The sequence below is a fragment of the Numida meleagris genome, chromosome 3 (assembly GCF_002078875.1).
Source record: "Numida meleagris isolate 19003 breed g44 Domestic line chromosome 3, NumMel1.0, whole genome shotgun sequence".
Taxonomy (NCBI): Eukaryota; Metazoa; Chordata; class Aves; order Galliformes; family Numididae; genus Numida; species Numida meleagris.
In genome coordinates this window covers 81664680-81685133 of record NC_034411.1, presented here as the reverse complement: position 1 = coordinate 81685133, position 20454 = coordinate 81664680, and the positions used below count along the sequence as shown (strand labels likewise).

General features: G+C 47.8%; 1 protein-coding gene across 1 annotated transcript; it reads left to right on the top strand.

Annotated features, from left to right (window-relative positions):
* On the top strand, positions 7-8656 carry MTO1 (mitochondrial tRNA translation optimization 1). The gene is given in 13 exon segments (XM_021392832.1): positions 7-132; positions 216-415; positions 1357-1474; positions 2103-2392; positions 3843-3955; positions 4085-4275; positions 4546-4676; positions 5198-5402; positions 5487-5658; positions 7155-7273; positions 7629-7786; positions 7966-8096; positions 8098-8656. Coding segments are annotated over 12 exon segments (1926 nt in total). The 5' UTR covers positions 7-132; positions 216-220; the 3' UTR covers positions 8201-8656.

The window sequence follows — 20454 nt, the reverse complement described above, 5'->3', positions numbered from 1 at the left end:
GGGAGGGGAGCGCGGCCCCGCTCTACGAAGTGGTGGTGATCGGCGGCGGCCATGCCGGGACGGAGGCGGCGGCGGCGGCCGCTCGCGGCGGGGCCCGCACGCTGCTGCTCACGCACAAGATCGGCACCATCGGTACCGCGGCGGGGCGCGGGGCCGGGGGCTGCGCGGCCGCTCCGCGCGGCGGTGCTGAGGGTGTCCCCGTGTGCTTGGCGCAGGCGAGATGTCGTGCAACCCTTCCTTCGGCGGCATCGGGAAGGGGCACCTCATGCGGGAGGTGGACGCCCTGGACGGGCTGTGCGGGCGGATCTGCGACGTCGCCGGGGTGCACTACAAAGTGCTGAACCGCAGCAAGGGCCCGGCCGTGTGGGGGCTGCGCGCGCAGATCGACCGGCGGCGCTACCGGGACGGCGTACAGGTGCGTGCGGGCGCTCCGAAAGTAATGCCTCCTGGCGATTTCCACGGAAACCGCAGCGCATGCGGAGAGCACGGTAGCGCTGTCGGGTGGAGCAGATTCTCAGCTACAAAACGCTGTTTTTCAGCGTGGTCACCACCGCTAGCTTTGTGTTTTTGCTAACGGTGAGTAAGAGCCTGCGTGCCGCGCTCGTGGAGGTGACCCGCTGCGGCTGAAATGCACCACCCACCGCCGCACTGTGCTGGCATCCACGCTTTGGTCTCCGTAAATGCAAGCAAATGTCGATGAATGTCAGTGGGTGCCGTTTTTTCTACATGGAGAAATTCTTTGACGCACCTTTGCTTCATACAGACTTCCGTGTCAGGCGCCATGGTGTCAGGCTGCCCCTTTGCTGCCATCTGTCACACTGCAGCAACGTGGAACAGGATGCTGGTGGGAAGGTTCAGTCTCTACTGGCATGCCACCACCGTCAGCCTCTGGCATCGTGGGCCAACATAATAAAATGAAGAGGCATTACTTTCAGAGCAGCCCTCATTGCATTTAAAAAGAGAGATGCAGCCGGTGGTGATGTGGCTTTAGGCAGAGCAGGACGGGGTCTGCAGGAGTGCGGTCTGAGGTGTGCGGCAGCGGCGCAGTGCTGCATGAAGCGGTGGCAGCGCTGTGTGCCGTCAGCTCCTGCTGCTGCCCCAGGGCCACTTAGGGATGGAAGTGCTAGTGTGGGGGGTCTCACGTTACTTTTTGGGGGTGCATCAGCCACCAATGGGGATGTCTGTATGTTACAGTTGGGTAAAAGCAGCAGGATGGGGTTAAAAGAAAGCCACGAGTGATGACTAGTTTTAAAACAAGGGAAGAAGTTGACGGATGTGTTGGAAATCGGCGTGGTTTGGGACTGCCCAAATGTCTCAGAACTTGCCAGATTTTTGCGGTAACTCCTTTCATGACAGAAGGAAATCCTGAGCACACCCCTGCTGACGGTCCGTGAGGCATCTGTGGAAGACCTTCTCCTGACAGAGCCAGAAGCAAACCGCCCTGGGAAGTGCCAAGTCACAGGCGTTGTTCTGGGTATGTGTGGCTACCGTGGTGAGCACCCTTGGGCACTGTACAGTAAGAGTAGCTGCGGGTTAAACGCGTCTGATTCATCTGTGAGAAAGCTGGATGAGCTAACAGAGGCGCTTCAAGCTGACTGCAAACTAAACTGTGTTAACATCTGCAACACAATGGAAAACATCACTGGATTGATTGGATACTGGGAGGTTACATGAGCTTGATCTTCAGACTCATGATTCTGAATTGCGTGCTGCCTTTTGAGATTTTATTTGGCAAATGGAGTGTGCTGCAGATAGCATTTCTGGACAGCAGTGTCCTGTTACAACGCAGTCTCATGCCTTGTTACCTCTTGCTGATCTCGTAAACAGGATTTCCAAAATAAGGACCTGGTCAGGAATATTTCCTGGGAGCGGAATTTCTTTGTTAGGGTAAAATGCTTGGGGGGATAAGGAAACCAGAGGAGTAACTGTACATGCTGCTTATTATAGTTATTGCCATTAATGTTGCTGCTATTGAAATGCCTAATAACAAGAGGTGCATAAGCCCTCAGTAGACAGCAGCAGTCCAGTTTTAAACAGAACCACTAGTACCAGGGCTTCAATGACAGTAAATTATGTGCATCTCTGAAAACGTGCTGTTTCAGGGGATGGCAGCACGGTGCGTGCTGGGAGCGTCATCCTGACCACTGGGACGTTTCTGAGGGGTATGATCCTCATGGGGCTAGAGATGCATCCTGCTGGGCGCCTGGGGGACCAGCCAGCTGTGGGGCTAGCCCAGACTCTGGAGAAACTGGGATTTGCTGTGGGCAGGCTGAAGACCGGGACGCCACCCCGCCTGGCCAAAGACACCATCAACTTCAGTGGTCTGGAGGAACGTGTTCCCGACAACCCTCCTGTGCCCTTCAGCTTCCTCAGCAAGGCTGTGTGGATCAAGGTGGGATAGCACATGGCAGGTGCACAGGTAGCTGGGCAGTGGATCAGGGAGGTGGGGAGTGGTTCTGGGAGTGCCAAGCTACAGTAGCCAGCGAGTTGGTGTACGGGACTTGTGTGGGTGGGAATCATAGTATCATTAAAGTTGGAAAAGACCTCAAAGATCATCTAATCCAAGCATCAATCCATCACCACCTTGCCCACTAATCTGTGTGTGTCCTTAAGTGCCACATCTGCCCTTTCCTTGAAAGCCTCCAGGGATGGTGACTCCACCACCTTGGTCAGCCTGTTCCAGCACCTGACCACTCTTTCAGAGAGGAATTTTTTCCTCATAACCAACCTGAACCTCCCTGGTGCAACCTAAGGCTGTTACCTCTCATCCTGTCACTGTTACCCAAGAGAAGAAGCCAACTCGCACTTCGCTATAACCTCCTTTCAGGTGGCTATAGAATTATAGAATCCTTAGAGTTGGAAGAGACCTTTAAAAGTTATCTAGTCCAACTCCCCTGCAATGAGCAGGAACGTGCACAGCTAAATCAGGTTGCCCAGCGCTTGATCCAGAGCTTATAGGAATTGCAATAATCTATTGTAAATGGGAAGCAGAGAGGGGGTAATATCATTTGAAGTCTTAGGTATTTGTAGGAAAGGTTTTAAGGAGTTGAAGTGTAACATTACTGTTTTGACCATAAGTCTTTTTTGAACATAAGTGTTTTTCTTTCCAAAACTTGAATTTGCTATGTTAATTGCAGGATGTTGAGAGGATTCTTTAGTCTTCACCAAACTTCAGAGCTTTGAATTCCTGTGGCTAATGTGATAGAATCTGTTGCTTTCATAGGAATGTCCATCCTGTAATGAGGAATGCACTGTATAGCATAGAACAGAGATCACAGAAACACAGAATGGTTTGGGGTTGGAAGGGACCTTTAAGATTATGTAGTTCCAACCCCGCTGCTGTAGGCAGGGACACCTCCCCCTAGACGAGGTTGTTCAAAGCCCCATCCAGCCTGGCCTTGAATGCCTCCAGGGAGGGGGCATCCACAACCTTGCTGAGCAACCTGTTCCAGTGTCTCACCACCCTCACAGTGAAGAGTTTCTTCCTAATATCTAGTCTAAATGTACCCTCTTCCAGTTTAAAACCACTTCCCCTCGTCCTGTTGCTATATGCCCCTATAAAAAGTCCCTCCTCTGCTTTCCTGTAGGCCCCCTTCACGTACTGGAAGGATCCCTGACTCTCAAGTTCTGTTCTTTTCTTAGTCTGTTTTTGGGCATGTTGGTCAGGCTCTTTGATTACTCCTTTTCTGTATGTGCAGAAAGGATAAGACAGTACGACCCAGCTCCATAGGAACTGAGAATGAGCTGTCATGGAAAAGCCCTTGAAGATCCTCAGAATCATTCGGTGAGAGTGCAGGGTATTTTGTTTGGATTAATTTACAGTAAGCTTTGGCCTCTTTCAGCCAGAAGACCAGCTGTCATGCTATCTGACTCGCACTAACCTGAAAGCTCAGCAGATTGTCCTTGATAACCTCCACCTGAACAACCATGTGAGGGAGACAACAAAGGGCCCCCGGTAAGGATTTGCCGCCATATGAAGCTCTTAATGGTGTGAGTCTCTGAAACTGTGCACCTTCCTTGCTTTGTTCTGGAAAACAACCTTTTATACACCTTAGATGATGGTTATGGCTGTTTCCTCTTGCAGTTACTGCCCCTCTTTTGAGTCAAAAGTACTGCGCTTCCCAAACCGTGAACATCAGGTCTGGCTGGAGCCTGAAGGCTTGGAGTCCGATGTCATTTACCCCCAAGGCCTGTCAATGACACTGCCACCTGAGCTCCAGGAGCAGGTGATCAGATCTATCCAGGGCTTGGAGAAAGCCAAGATCTTACAGCCAGGTGAGGGGGTCAATAATTTTAAATCTATTTTTTTGTATTGGTTACTAGTTAATTAAAAAAAAATAAGATTTTCTTTGGAGTCTAGCAAACCAAAGTAAATATGATAGAAAATTAAGATGGCTTCTTGAATGCAGGAATTTTTCCTTGGTTGTTTCTAGATTGTAAATAAAAGTCAATAACCTAAGTCATCCTGCCCCATTGATTGCCTTTGCTGATAAGTAAGAACTTTCCATATCCTTCCCTTAAGATCTGTTTTCTTGTTTGTCATAGGCTATGGGGTGCAGTATGACTTTTTAGATCCCCGTCAGCTGACTGCTTCTCTTGAGTCTCGTTTTGTTCAGCGGCTCTTCTTTGCAGGGCAGATAAATGGCACTACGGGCTATGAGGAAGCTGCAGCTCAGGTGGGTGAATCTGATGACCTATACTCTGTGCTCAGAAAGGGATGTTACCTTGATGTTTGTCCCTGATAGTCATCGAAATAGGCCCGCTCTGTGCTAATGAGATGTTCTTAATTCTTTTGCTCACCCTGACTGCGGGCTTGCACAGATATCTGCAGTTGCAGTTATTGGTGTTGCAGTAACAAAAGCAATCGGGAGCACTCACAGATACTTCAGTATGGAGGCTGTACAATGGGTACAATTGCAGATATGTTGGAACATGTTTCTTGTCTCTAGGCAAGCCCTGATTATTGCATTTCCCAAGGTGCAACTGTACTAATGGGTCCTTAGAATCATAGAATATCCTGAGCTGGAAGGGACCCACAAGGATCATCGAGTCCAACTTCTGGCTCCGCTCATGAGCGCCCAAAAATCAAAACTGAGAGCGTTGTCCAGATGCTTCTTGAACTCTGGCAAGCTCAGTGCAGATATTTTAGCCTTGAAGGGACCAATAATGGTTTTTGTTTTGCTTTCCTTCTGCCCAGGGCGTGATTGCTGGGATCAATGCTTGCCTGCGGGTCCAAGGCAAGCCCCCTTTCATTGTCAGTCGCACCGAGGGCTACGTGGGTGTCCTGATTGATGACCTGACAACTCTGGGCACCACTGAGCCGTACCGGATGTTCACCAGCCGCGTGGAGTTCCGCATGTCCCTCCGGCCTGACAATGCCGATGCCAGGCTGACCCACAGAGGTATGTCCTGGAGGTGGCTCTTGCCATGAGTGGCACTGCCTGATTGCAGAGCTTGGTCTCATGCACCGTTTTCTGTCTCTGCAGGCTTTGAGGAAGCTGGGTGTGTGTCACAGCAGCGATACGAGCAAGCCGTTCAGATGAGGGCTGCTTTAGAAGATGGAATTGCAACACTAAAATCCCTTCAGTTCAGTATATCCAAATGGTCCCACTTGGTACCAGAAGTTCCCATCAGTAGCAATCGAAGATCACCTCTAAGGTAAAGGATACTGCCAAAGCTTTCTTGTCTGACTCATCTGGCTGGTGGCTTTGCATTTCTACATATTTACTGAAGCAGTCAGTACTCCAAGATCCCAACTTTTATCACCTTCCAGAGACTCTGAAAGGTGATAAAGACCGGTGCTCTTCAGCATCTTTATCAATGACATATATGATGGAATCGAGTGCGCCCTCAGCAAGTGTGCAGATAACACCAAGCTGAGTGGTGCAGTTCATACATTGGAAGGAAGGGAAGCCAGGAAGGAAACCTGGACAGGCTGGAAAAGTGGGCCCACAAGAACCTAATGAGGTTCAACAAGGCCAAATGCAAGGTGCTGCACTTGGGTTGGGGCAGTCCCAAACTGAGAATTTGCAATAATAAATAATAAATTTACTGGGGAAGAACTCCTTGAGAGCAGCCCTGTGGAGAGGGACTTCAGGGTCCTGGTGGACGAGAAGCTGGACGCGAGCCAGAAATGTGCGCTGGCAGCCTGGAAGGCCAACTATGTTCTGGGCTGCATTAAGAGAGGAGTGGCCAGCAGGGAGAGGGAGGTGGTGGTCCCCCTCTACTCGGCTCTTGTGAGGCCCCATCTGGAGTACTGCGTCCAGGCCTGGGGCTCCCAGCACAAGAAGGACATGGAGCTCTTGGAGTGAGTTCAGAGGAGGGCCACCAAGATGATCAGAGGGCTGGAGCACCTCTCCTATGAAGAAAGGTTGAGGGAACTGGGCTTGTTTAGTTTGGAGAAGAGAAGGCTCCGGGGAGACCTCGCTGTGGCCTTCAAATACTTGAAGGGAGTGTATAAACAAGAAGGGGATCGATTGTTTGTGAGGGTGGATAGCGATAGGACAAGGGGGAATGGTTTTAAACTGAGACAGGGGAGATTTAGGTTAGATATTAGGAGGAAGTTTTTCTCACAGAGGGTGGTGACGCACTGGAACAGGTTGCCCAGGGAGGTTGTGGATGCCCCATCCCTGGAGGCAGTCAAGGCCAGGCTGGACGTGGCTCTGGGCAGCCTGGTCTAGTGGTTGGCGACCCTGCACTCAGCAGGAGGTTTGAAACTCAATGATCTTTGAGGTCCTTTTCAACCCAGGCCATTCTATGATTCTATGACTCATACCTGATCTGTGCTTGTAAAGAAGCATTACATTGGGGTTTTTACTGCACCACATCTGCTAGCACTGACTTAGCCTCCTAAGGACAGTATTCTGACCTAGTCAGTGCTTGCCGTCTGTATTGAGCATGTCACCAAATGGTAACAATTCTGCAGTGGGTTTTTGCTTTGCTGGAAGCTTGATAGAGCCCCCTCTTCAAGAGCTGCACTGCTCTTACATGTATTGAGAGGAGGTAGCAGGGAGGTGAGCCTGGCTCTGTAGTTGTTCTGGTCTGTACTGTACTATCCTCACCTTTAAGAGTTTGAGCTGGGAATAGCTGTAATGCTGTCTGATGCAAGCAGCAGTCCTTCCTATACCGTAAAAATTTACTCATGTTCTCCACAGTGCTTTTGACATCCTTCGATATCCAGAGGCCACAATGGAGATTCTGGCAAGGGCTGTTCCAGAGCCCCTGAGAAAGCTTGCTGAATGGAGAGAACTGTCAGAGAGACTGAAAATAGAAGGTAGAGTGCAAGAGCTACAATCTTCTAAGGTTTGTTCGGTAAGAGGAGAGCCAGCCCATTCATTCCTGTGTGTTTCATCTTGCTGTTTTGCTGGTCAGTGAAGGGAAGCACTGTTACCAGAGTGTGCGTGTATTGCCATAGGCCACAGTTATGTTTGAGCACCTGAGTTTCACTTTGAGGAGTGAGATCAATTATTTGTATTTGCTCCTGGGTTTTTCTTCTTCACTGCTCTATCAAACAGACCATCCTTTCCTGGAATGAGAGCAGAAAGCATCTGTGTATTTTAATTCGTGTATCAAATCAAAGAGTGTGATTTCTTCTGAAGTACTCTTGTTTCGCTGACCCTCCACCACAGCTGCTTATGAGTGGTGCGTAGTGAATCAACAGCAGGAAATAGAAGAAGTGCGTCGAGATGAAGCCCTCCGCCTTCCAGAGGACATAGACTACTTTGCTATTGATGCATCCCTGTCAGCAGAGGTGCGGGAGAAACTGAACTCCAGCCGTCCCCAGACGGTAAGATGCTGGACCACACTGAGGTTGAATAGCAGCAGAATCCCTCCCATGTCTTCCAAGGGACACGGAGGGGTGAGGAGATGCAGGGAAGGGAATACCTGTAGATTTTGATAGCAGTTTTCACTGGTTTCAGAGTCTAGGTTTGTTTTAGGTTCACTCATTTCTGTTTCTGCCTGCAGATTGGTGCCGTCAGCCGCATCCCTGGAGTTACACCGGCTGCTATTGTTAATCTGCTAAGATTTGTGAAAACCAGTTACCAGACGGAGAAGCTAAAAGCTTTTCCTCGGACTGGGCAATATTTACCAGGGAAAATACTTGGAGAAAGCAACTTCCCAAACACAGGTTTCAGCAGAGATTTCTGAAGAGGAGCTTGGTAGTACTTCGGTAAAACACCTTTGTGAGAGGTGTTTGTAGAGAGGCATACATGTTGGGCTGGAGTACATGGCAAGACCAGCTGTGATCACCTGAGCCTCTTCACAGATAGAAACACTATTGGATGGAGCCCTGAAAACACGAGAATTCGCTTGTTCAGAAGATGCAGATCAAAATGTGTTGTAAAGCATCTCGGAAAGGACTGAGTTTTGCTCTTCTGAAATGAGTCAGAAACATTACCATGCTGAACCCATGTTAGCTCAAGAGGATTTGAGCTGGAAGTGCTCTGTTGACTTTAGCACTGGTGTTTATTGCTGTGCAATGGCTACTGTTTAGTGGTTTAGTGTGCTGTTAGCCAACTGGAAACTCTTGGCTATAAATGCGCGCGCCACATGAATAGTAAAACTGATGCAGGAGGCGATTGAATGTAAGCAGTGTATCATTGGTTTCTTTTCCTTGTTTTCTTTAAAAATAAAGCTTGTCGTGAAACTTGGTGAAGACCTTGGTTGTCACTTAAACTAGAAATTGCCTGAGCTTGCATTTACTTCCAGTAGAGCTCCAGCGATTCATGGAGTCGCAGTTCACACACAGATAAGGTACAGAGGTATGGCAGGGTTTGCTGCAGCAATGGTGGAGGCAGCTGGAGTGAGACTGCCTGCCTAGGCTGGGCAAGGCAGGGGCTGTTACGGACCTGTGCTGGAGCTGGGGCTCTGGGCAGCGTGCTGGCTGATGAATGGCCGTGCTGCAGCCTGGGGAATCAGGATCATGACTTCTCATCAGCACTGCTCCTGCAACTGACAGTAATAGGACTTGCATCTGAACGAGATAAACTTTGGGCAGTTGGTTTGTCACGCGCCATCGAGAAACAATTGAAGGTGAATCCTGGTCTGATTTAGCAACAGTCTCTGTGGCTTCTCATTTTTGGTTAAAATAATCTGTAGTGCGCTGCTATTCAAACACACCTCGTTTTGTTCTCACTTCTCAGCTTCCTCAGAACTGACTGGGCAAACAGGCTTGGGAACGAGTTCTGTGGGAGTTAAATATAGCTATCATTTTGAAATTACATTCTGGACTGTTCTCTATTTGCTGTGCATGAGTGGTTCCTTTTCTGCCTGGAGAAAGGAGTCGGAACAAATCCATTTTGTTGACAGAGATCCTGTCATGCAGCAGGAGTATGGCAGAGCTTGCAGATTTGTTTAGGGAATCATCTGTCCTCCTAAATGTGTCTCCCTGTCACCAGCTACTGGCCTGCCCAGAGCAGCTTTAGGCAGATGGTCCATAGGTCAGTGTTCATGTGAGGATGGCTCAGAAAAGCAGTGTAACTGCCCCTTAATATCTGTGGCCTATTTTCAGCTTTGTTTTCTCAATTATTTCAGCCGTGTAAGTCTTGATTTTAGTGTAAGGAAGGCAGTTACACTTTCTGTGGTGTAACTCAGGCTCAAGATTTGGTGCTGAAATTCTGAATAAGTGAATCCAAGGAAACCCTGCCTGATTCCCATGCTTCTCTGTTGAAGCCACCTGAGCTGCTGGTCCAGAATGTTGCATGCTTTGATTGTTCAATGCATTGTGTTACAATTTTTCTCATTTTTGATGTACCCGTGTCTGAAAATTCAGCTCTGTTTTTTACAGATAAGGAAGTAAGCCCTATTGACATTTTCACGCTCTCACACGCACCAGTGTAAATCGAAGGATGATCCCACTAAACTAAAAGGCAAAATGTGTGTGTGGGGGGGGCTAACTTCTTTAGCAGTTTAGCAGTACACAGCTGTGGTCTAAGAGAGAGAGTTACCTCTGGAGGAAAACTGAAGTTGGAAGTGCATTGTTTTCCAGATCTTTTATAACTATTGTTCTCTACTTCAGCATGAAGTAGATCTTTGGCTACTGGTAACTTTTTTAGGATGGAGGGTTTCTCCATTCACTGGAGGTTAATGATGTTCGCATTTGCTGCAGTGTCACGCCTGGCATGTACCCAGGTTTGAAGGCTGGTTGTTCCTCAGGCATGAGTTGTTTCATGTGTAAGGCTTTATAACATGCTTGTTGAACAGTTCTTGTTTGAGAAGACTTCTTTTAACATTAAGTGAAATTGCAGCTGTAAGTAAGCAGTTCCATTTGTTTTTTAAAGAAAGAAAATCGTGTGCGGAAAGGCTAAGTATCCTGCTGTAAATAGCATGGACAGATCAGATGCAGACATCGTGCCATCCTCACTCTAACTGACTGATGGGGATTTGTTACGAGGCACAAGGTTTGGTTGTTATGTGAAGACAAAGTGAGCTTGGAACCTCGCATGTCCTGTGGTCTTGGTGAGCTTGGCAGGGTGGGAAGGGCAGCACCAGAGGAGCTTGTCCTTGCCACCAATGTCTGTTTGCTCTTCTTGGGCTGTGCTGTGATGAATGGCACTTTGTGCTCCTGTAGCCCATCCTGCAGGCAGGGAGGGCAGGATGCATGAGGTTGGCCTCACTCATTTGCACATACCAAGGGTCTTTGTTCTCACTTTCAATGTGATGCTTTTTTTCTCCTGCAGAACACAGGCCCAGTGATCACCAATTTTTGCTAAGACAGATGATTTCCTCCTAGCTCCACCATCTTACCTTGTACCGTATTTTCAAGACAACTGTTTGTTTGCTTTCACAGAATCATAGACGTTGGAAGGGACCTCTGGAGATCATCAAGTCCAACCCCCTGCTAAAGCAGGTTCCCTACAGTAGGTTGCGCAGGAAGGCATCCAGACAGGTCTTGAATATCTCCAGAGAAGGAGGATAGCTTTCATTTATACAGTACTTGAATATTTCCTGCCCAGTTGTTTCATCTTTTCGTTATTTTTACTTGGAAGATAAGAGAAAAATAGAAGAGAAAAATAGGAAGCTGCATTATGCCAGGAGACGCTCCGAGTTGTTGCTACTCAATCTTGAATGGTCACACAGCTGCTGCAATCATTGCAAGGATGCAGTGGTGGCTATACTAAATAGCTCTCCTGAGCACCCTGCTTTGCTGGCCCTCTCAAGTGCAGGTGTGTCTCCCATCTGAGCACTCCCTTGCCCTTGGGTAAGTAATGATCTTCACCTGGATTCATTTTATATGCTCAGAAGTTTACCAGCTCTGATACCTCCACCTCCCAGCTGTGCTCTGCTGCTCAGTGATGTGTCTCTTCAGACAAGCAGCTTAATGAAGGTAGGAGGAATCTCTTGACTGCTAGGAGCTGCTCTCTCCACTGGATAGGTGCTGTCTGTGCTTTCTCCTGAACTCTGTGCTGTGCAGAGGCCTTCCAAATGCTTGCTTGCAGAGCAGCTATCGCCATGCCTCCACTGGGCTGGTGGGAAACGGAACATGTCTTTCTTGGGCTGAAAGTTAGCGGTGGCTAACAATAGGGCTGTGAGAGATTGTGCTGAAATTGCTATTACAAAATGGGCTGGGGGAAGAAAAAAAAAGATTCTTCTTCTGTTGGTTTTACCACAGGGTGGTGCTTTAGGGAAAGAAAAAAAAAAAAACAGAACACTGATGTTTTCATCTTTGTTATCTTTTAAACTACTGCACAGGCTTAGCCCTGCATGTGTAAGTCAGGGGAGGAGACGGATGGATGGCAGATGGGGCTTCTCATCAGAGGCTTTCCAACTCCCTCGTCTCTATCATTCAATGACAAAAATGTGCAGCCCAGACCTTGCCTCTGTGCTGAGGGGTCCAGTGGTGGCAAACCTTGTAGCTTGAAAGCTGCAACTCCTTCACCTCTTGGTGAAGCATGTGTATATTGGCAAGGAGTGCTGTGTCCCTGGGTGCTCGGTTATGAGCCACAGACTCGGAAGTGTCAGCTTCCCCAGCCATGTCCCTGTGGAGCACACCCTGCTGGAGCACAGTTCAGCGCAGGCTGATGCTGCAGCAGAGGTGGGAGGTGGATGAGTGAGGGGTGAGGGCTTTCATTGCTGGCATCTTCTGCACCTCCCGGCGCAAGCCCCAGGAGGCGTGTTTTCAGGCACCGCTGGGGTCTGGATGATAAGCACACACTATTCCTGTTCCAAGATTAATGTGGTTGACTAAGGAGTGGGCATGGAGCCAGACAGGAAACGAGCTCCCTCTGTGGCTTACAGGCCAGCCAGCACTATGGGGAGCTGACAACAGGCTCGTGACGAGTCACCTCGGTTGCAGATTTTATGTAGCTTAACTTGAAAACTGCCATGCGTGGCTAGAGTTACAGGTGTATGGGATTTCTGGAGCCCATATGAGTAGCGAGGCAGCTGGCATTGCTGAGCTGGCTGCTTCTGGCAGGTCCCGTCCTTGTCCCGCAGCACCCAGCAGGACTTTGCTCCCTGTCCACAGCTCCCTATGTACAGGTGGGCGGCAGGCACGAGCTGGGAGCAGCGGACCCAGAGGGGCCCTGCTGCAATGTGCACGTGGCTCAGCCCCTGTGGCTTTACTGGTAATGGGGGAATGCCTAGGATTCCTGCCCAGAAGTGAGTCGTAGGAATTATCTTAGCACAGAAGTGGCTGTGGTAGGGCAGAAGAGCTCCGCTCTTCCTCAGGTTTGCTGTTTCTTTTCCACTTACATCCCCCTTCCTTCCCCATCTCCAGAGAGTTAGTGCTGCTGTCCAGAAATGCACTTTGCTGGCAGACTATGTAATGCTGGTTATAATTACTAGAAATAAAAGCCAAGTAACAGCAAACCTATAATTACACTTAAATTAATCTATTTTCTCTTTTCCCTCTGGATAAAGCCATTTAAAGGACTGTTTGTTTTATACAGACACAATTTTAACACCAACAAGCCTGCATTTCTTTCTCCAAAATACCCATGTTCTGTTAGCAAAGCCATGCTTCAGCTTATAAAACTAAATATTTACTTACCCATTTATTTTTTCCCCCTGTTTACTAAGAAACTAGCTTGGACTGCAGCTTCAAAACAGTAACTGCAGATTTTTAAGAAGCCCTAAATGATCCTTTCAATAGCTAATAATAATAAAATAGAGAAAGTTGTCACATAACCATTTTATATATATATGGCTGTAATGACCACAAAATGGTGGAGTTCAAAATCCGTTGGGCATCAAAGAGGGTGCGTAGCAAGCTTGCTACTCTGGACTTCAGGAGAGCAGACTTTGAACTCTTCAGGGAACTGCTTGGCGAGGTGATATGGGAGAAAACCCTGGGGGGAAGAGGAGGCCAGGAAAGCTGGTCAGTATTCAAGGACCATCTCCTCCAAGCCCAGAAGCAGGGCATCCTGAGAAAAAAGGAAGGCAGGCAAGAATGCCAGGAGGCCTCTGTGGATCAACAAGGAGCTCCTGAACTTAGTTAAACTCCAAAAAGAAAGTCTATAGGGAGTGAAAGCAGGAACAGGTTACCTGGGAGGACTACAAAGAAGTTGTCCAAGCAGCCAGGGATCAGGTTAAGAAAGCTAAAACCCAGACAGAATTAAAATTAGCCAGGGACGGCAAGGGGAACAAGAAGAAATTCTAAGGGTATATCAGTGATAAAAAGGGGGGTCAGGGAGGACGTGGGCCCTCTCTGGAAGGAAACGGGAGATCTGGTCACGAGGGATATGGAGAAGGCTGAGGTGCTCAATGATGACTTTGCCTCACCGGCAAGGGCTCTAGCCACACTGCACAAGTTGCAGAAAGCAGTGGTAAGAACATGTAGATCTGCCTGCTGTAAGTGAAGGTCAGGTTTGAGACCATCTAAAGATCTTGAAGGTGCATAAGTCCATGACACCCAACGAGATCTATCGCTGGGTTCTGAGGGAACTGGAGGATGAAGTTGCAAAGCCGCTATCCATCATGTCTGAAAGGTCATGGCAGCCTGGTGAAGTTCCCACTGATTGGAAAAGGGGAAACATAACCCACATTTTCAAGAAGGGAAAAAAAGAAGATTCAGGGAACCACAGGCCAGTCAGTCTCACCTCTGTGCCTGGCCAGATCATGGAGCAGATCCTCCTGAAGGCCCTACTAAGCCAAATGGAAAATAAAGATGCGTTGAATGGTGGTAACCAACATGGCTTCACCAAGGGCAAGTCATGCCTGACAAACTTTGTGGCCTTTTATGATGGAGTTACAGCGTCAGTGGATAAAGAAAGAGCAACTGATGTCATCTACCTGGACTTGTGCAAAGTGTTTGACACTGTCTCGCATGACATCCTAGTCACCAGATTGGAGAAAAATGGATTTGTTGGATGGGCCACTCTCTGGATAAGGAATTGGCTGGATGGCCACACTTAAGAGTTGCAGTCAACGGCTCAGTGTTCAAGTGGAGACCAGTGACGAGTGGCATTCCTCATGGATCAGTATTGGGACCGGTGTTATTTAATATCTTCATAGGCAGCGTGGACAGTGGGATCAAGTGCACTCTCAGCACGTTTGCAGATGACACCAAGCTGAGTTGTGCAGCTGACACACTAGAGGTATGGGATGCTATCCAGAAGGACCCGGACAGGTTTGAGAGGTGAGCCCGTGCCCACCTCATGAAGTTCAACAAGGCTGACTACACAGTCTTGCATCTGGTTTGAGGCAATCTCAAGCACAGATACAAACTGGGCAGAGAAGGGCTTGAGAGCAGCCCTGAGGAGAGGGATTTGGGAGTGTCGATTGATGAAAGATTCAGCATGAGCCAGCAGTGTGTGCTTGCAGCCCAGAAGGCCAACCGTATCCTGGGTTGCACCAAGAGAGGTGTGACCAGCAGGTTGAGGGAGGGGATTCTACCCCTCTACTCTGCTCTTGTGAAACCTCACCTAAAGCACTGCAGTTCTGGAGCCCCCAACACAAGAGGGATGCGGAGTTGTTGATGCAGGTCCAGAGGAGGGCCACGAAGATTATCACAGCTTTAAGGTCCCTTCTAACCTCAGCCATCCTATGATTCTGAGAAACTTCAGTCAGAACTGCAATAGAAGCTTTCCTGGAGTGGAAGGATGACTGGCCTTTCAGTTTCCTTCGTGGTGTGGCCTGGCTGTGGGCTATGTCACTGGGTAGCTGACAGCTGCACAACAGGGTCCTGCGTGGGGAAAGATGGGCTCCCTTCTGGCTCTTCAAGTTTGTATTGAACAACTTATTTCAGCAGGCCAGAAAAGAAAAGTCGATCGTAACTGCTGCAGGTAGGGCAGGCAGGCCCCTGACCGAAGGGTGAGCTGGCTTAAGTTATTTCCAGTGACCACAGCAGATAAAAGCAGCACCTTAACCAGCCAGCCTGAGTATGTGCTGGGCCTCACTCAGCAGCTGCTCTTGCAGAAGGACTTCCAGTTTGCTGAACTGCTTTGCTCAGGAGAGGCAGGAGCCTTTCTGAAGCAACTACATCAGCACAGGGAAGGTAAATCTGTTCCTACAGCATGTTCCTTGAAAGCACGCTTTAAAAAAAAAAAAAAAAAAAAAAAAAAGGGAAGGAGGCTGGTTTTAAAACATCGGGATGCTTTGTTGGGAGTGGCCGAGAAGGCCAATGGCATCCTGGCTTGTATGAGAAATAGCACAGCCAGCAGGAGCTGGGAGGTGATTGTCCCCCTGTACTCACCCCTGGTGAGGCTGCACCTCGAGCCCCTCACTGCAAGAAAGGCATCAAGGCCCTGGACAGCGTCCAGAGAAGGGCAACGAAGCTGGTGAGGGGTGTGGAGCACAGGCCTTATGAGGAGCAGTTGAGGGAGTTGGGATTGTTCAGTCTGGAGAAGAGGAGGCTCCGGGGAGACCTCATTGCTCTCTATTACTACCTGAAGGGAGGTTGTGGTGGGGTGGGGGTCGGCCTCTTCTTCCAGGTAATAGCAATAGGATGAGAGGGAATGACCTCAAGTTTCACCATGGGAAGTTCAGGTTGGATGTTAGGAAAAATTTCTCATCTGAAAGAGTGGACAGGCACGGGAATGGGCTGCCTAGGGAGGTGATTGAGTCACCACCCCTGGAGGTGTCCAAGGAATGCGTAGATGTGGTACTTAGGGACATGGATTAGTGGGCACAGTGGTGATGGGTTGACAGTTGGATTAGATGATCTTAGAGGTCTTTTCCAACCTTAATGATTCTATGAGTGGGATTTAAGTGGTGTTTACACAGAAGTTGCACTCACTGAGTGATGCTCCTCAGGGCAGCTGCTCTCCCATCCACCCCCAGAACTCTCCTGTTTGTCACCTGGCAGCTTTTGAAGAAAATACATGTTCAGCTGTCACCTCACCAGTGCAGAGAAGCTAGCAGATTTGAATTGTGTTGTGTAAACGTTTGAAGCATAAAGGTTTTGAGAATTATTGATACACAGCCAGGGAAAGTAAACTCATTTGGGGGAAAAAAAAAAATAAAAAAGGAGACTGATGTAATTGATTTATGACACAGAAGTAATCTGAGCGTACTCAACAGTATTCAGAAAAGCCTAAGAACATCACAGCCGCTGTCTTTTTGGTAACTGATATGTTTTTTCCATCCATCAGGTTTTCCTTTGGCTCTGCACCCTGGATGCTCTCCTATTCCCGAAGCGAAGCACATTCAGCACTCACCCCCATAGTAAGCATTAGGAGCATTACAGGAGAAACGATAATGCAATCCAAGGTCACCATTACTTCTGTTTATTCTTCCATTCAGTTTTTGATTTGGCTTTTGTTTACGGTTTGCAATTATTTCAGAGGGCCAAATTCCTGAGCAGAAAGAATTATTTGGTGCGGTCAAAGTACATGAAGAGTTGGAGGACTTCAATCTAAAGGTCTGGAATCTCATAAACTCGGAAATGTTGATACTGATAGGACTTTGCACTGAGGAGAGAGAAAAAGAATCTGGTAATGGGAGCTTGGGACATAGCAGCCACCTTGAGAAGGAGCTCAGAGACAGAAGCACTGACCTGATAGAGCTGGGGTCAAGAAGACTGTCTGATCAGCAGAGGAATCTCTCTTTTAGATCCAGGAGCAAAAAGACAAACAGATGCGCGAGAACCAGGCTGAGTGAGGCTTTGCAAAGGATGTTAGAGAAACAGCATGAAGTTCTGCTGCCACCCTCATAAAAGCAGAGAAGGGGTTAGGAAGGCGTTTTTGAAGGAAGCACGTATCTCACCGCAAAATTCAGCCAAGGTCACCCAGTGCTTTTTGACTTAGCCTTCACCAATCTTTCTTTCTCCAGCGCCTTTCCTCTCAAGGCTGGCAGCAGTGCAAGTACACAAAAATGACCTTGGCCTGCCTTGATGCAGAGGGTTTAAAAAAATAAGTAAGAAAGACTCAGCCTCCATCCTTCACAGCAAGTAAGGCTCCTAAACCCAGCTACTCTGGGATCAGTGAAAATGAGTAACAAGTGTTTGGAGTTGCACGCTGCAGAGCCCAAAATGCAGTGGCCAGGTACCACTGGGGAGGTGGGGGCTGCCCAGCTGCACAAATGGCCACCTGCCACCTCCCCAGCCCCAGCTAGGCACCAGCCAAACCGTTAGCCAGTAGAAATGACAATCAGATGATTTGTGTTAGTCCTTTAGACCAAACTAATGCTGCCCTTAAAAGGATGCTGAAATACTTCGTGCTGATGGGGAGAGGATATTGCCCTGCCTGCAGTGCTTTTTTTTTTAACAGTACTTTTTCACTCTTTGCTAAATCTAAAAAAAAAAAAAATACACATTCTAGAAAAATAGTAATTTGACCAAAATGAAGTTTGTCTCTGTCCCTACTCACCGAGGGGAAGGCAGAGCAGGAAGTTACCTGTCTACAGCTGGGATGACTTCGCTGCTCCATTTCTCAGTGCAGGCTGGGCTGGGCTGTATCCAAGCCCCTCCACACCAAGCCTCGTGTGTTTCTGGGATATTTCTGTGTACCCCAAACCCTCCCGAATCCCAAGGCATGCATCACCAACTAGGAAGGAAATTAGTTTCAATCTTCCAGCTCCCCGTTGCCATCATCAGCAATAAAACTCAGCAATAAAATTAATATGCCAGCTGGTTTTCTACATCCTGCTAGCTACCTCAACACTGCTGCACGAACAGCACTCACATTATAGGACAGTATGAAAGGAGTTAGGGACAGCTGCAAGAGTTGCTTAAAGAAAAAAGAAGTCAGAATACAAGCGCAGTTCTCCACTGTTAACATTTATTAGAAGTTTCACCAAAGTAGTTTTGATTTCCAAGTATTGTTTACAAAAGTCTAACAATTTCCCTGTGTAGTCAAAGGTTAATAAAAGATCTGAGATGGCATTTATGAGTGCGTGGAAAGGAAAGCTAGTCTACAATAGAAAAAAATCAGAGTCGGTGTGAAATTGATGTTTAATACTTGAAAGCCGCCAATAGTATCACAGGCAGAGCATTCGTAAGTATTTACTTAACTGTGCAATGTTCTTAGCTCCAGTGCTGCCTGTCCCTCAAGGCTTAACATTTTCTCTTCTCCTACAGTCAGAACCTCCCCTTAAACTACGAAGTTGTGTTTGGATTCCAAAGCTTCAGGGGTTTCTTGGCCGACTTTTGAGCCTGACCAGCTGGGCAATTTGAATATGAAGCCACCTCCCAGCAGCCTTTGCAGTTGCCACGTTTGGCAGCTTTCACGATCTGCAAAAGAAATAGCTGAAGAGCTTCAATTAGCTACAGAGCCTGTCTTCCTTTGCTGCCCTCCCTTCAGCTTTTGCTGCTTTGGATTGCAGATACTTCAAACGCCCGGTGCCCTCAGGCTTCAGTTTGAACCAGTTGCTTTACTACCAAACTGCAACAACAGAGTGAGTACAGCCAGCTTCAGACAATGCTGTCCAAAGAACACAGAGGAACTGCAAAGAGAATGGCTGGATATCGCACATCCAGGCCACGCGGGCCAAACCAAACATCCTGCTATCCTTTAACACTTGCTTGACTTGCTAGCAGGAATGCCTAAGAAACCTCATACATGGCTGCACTGTAGATACAATGTGCTAAAGCACATTTCATCCCAATTAGAACTTTCTGCTACTTGACCAAAGCCTAGTGGAAGAGCCTACTTAACTGAAAAAAGCATGCAAAGATTTGGCAAGATTCTTCAGCTTTATTATAGCAATAGTACATATGCCTCAGTTATTTACTTGAGGACCTTCAGAAGTAGAACCTCAGTATTGCCATGAGAATCCCTTACCACATTCCAGCATCTGTTACTGAGATGTAAGTGCTCCAGCCATTGCTTCCAACTGCAGTTAGTACACCTACACACTCAAATACAGTGTCAATTCTCCAAGATGTTTAAGAAAATAAATGTGATCCAAAAAAGGGCAAAGAGGAAAAAGCATAAAAATACCAGTTTAGGATCATCCAAGCAGTACAGATACGGTCAGAGCAGGCATGCAGCTGCAGAAGGGGAGGAAAATAAACAGCAGAACAACACAGCAGTAACTCAAACTACTTTTTTTTAGAAGCGTTACAGACAACAGAACAAACACACTGGTGCCATGGAAGAGCAGCCCTTCAAAGATAGATTTATTTTCAAGCTTATGTGGGGAAAGCATGTTAAAGGTTAGTAAGACAACTGCATCACTTAGGCAAGTCAGCTCTGATTATCCATTAACTGCTTGCCTACATTTAGCGATCCAGAGCCAGTCCTCAGTTTTATTTCAGAACCATCGCATAACGTAGCTGGTATTTCATACATCCCACAATGTTCAACTCTTCACCCAGCAACTAGCGGTAATTTTCTGCTGACTTGTTATCCAGTTCCACTACATGTGATTGATCCGACTGTTCAGAAGACACTAAGTTTTAGCCTCACCCCGCCCTTTGGTACTGACCTAACCAGCGTGCATTTATCACAGCACTCTGGGAAATGCACCAGCACGTTCTTCAGATGTCACAGAAACACCTGTCACCCCTAAATTCAAAGCCCTCAAACAGGATGGGTGAACAGCATCCTGCTGGAAGACAGTAAAACACCTGCCAGTTCTCAGACTTGTTTTGGAAGTAAAAACCAAGCAAGATTCTCTTACAGTCAGTGCTTCAGAGATTGCCTGACATCTCCATGTGATCTGAAGAAAAACCCATTTCTAACTACAATCAGAAAGGTGCACGCATAAGACTTAACAGAAACCCAGAGCAAGTTTGCTCCATTTGCTTCCAGGCTTTGTGGTTCACACAACTTCCCGCTGACAGCGAGTTTCCTTGGTTTACTCGGTGCATCACAGAATGCACCAATATCGTGTGCCTGCATTTGTGTTACTCAATCTACAAACCACCTTGTAAGAAGAAAGCACGGCAGAAGGGCAATTTTTAAGGCTTAGATACAGCTGAACATGAATCCTCAGCTTTTACTCTTCGGCAACAAAAATGAGTTTTTGCTTTACCGCTTCAGAACACGCTCAATAAATATTCTTTTCTCATCCCACAAGGCCCGTATGTTTTTTTTCTGAAAGGTTAACATTAACCCAAAGAACACAGAGACA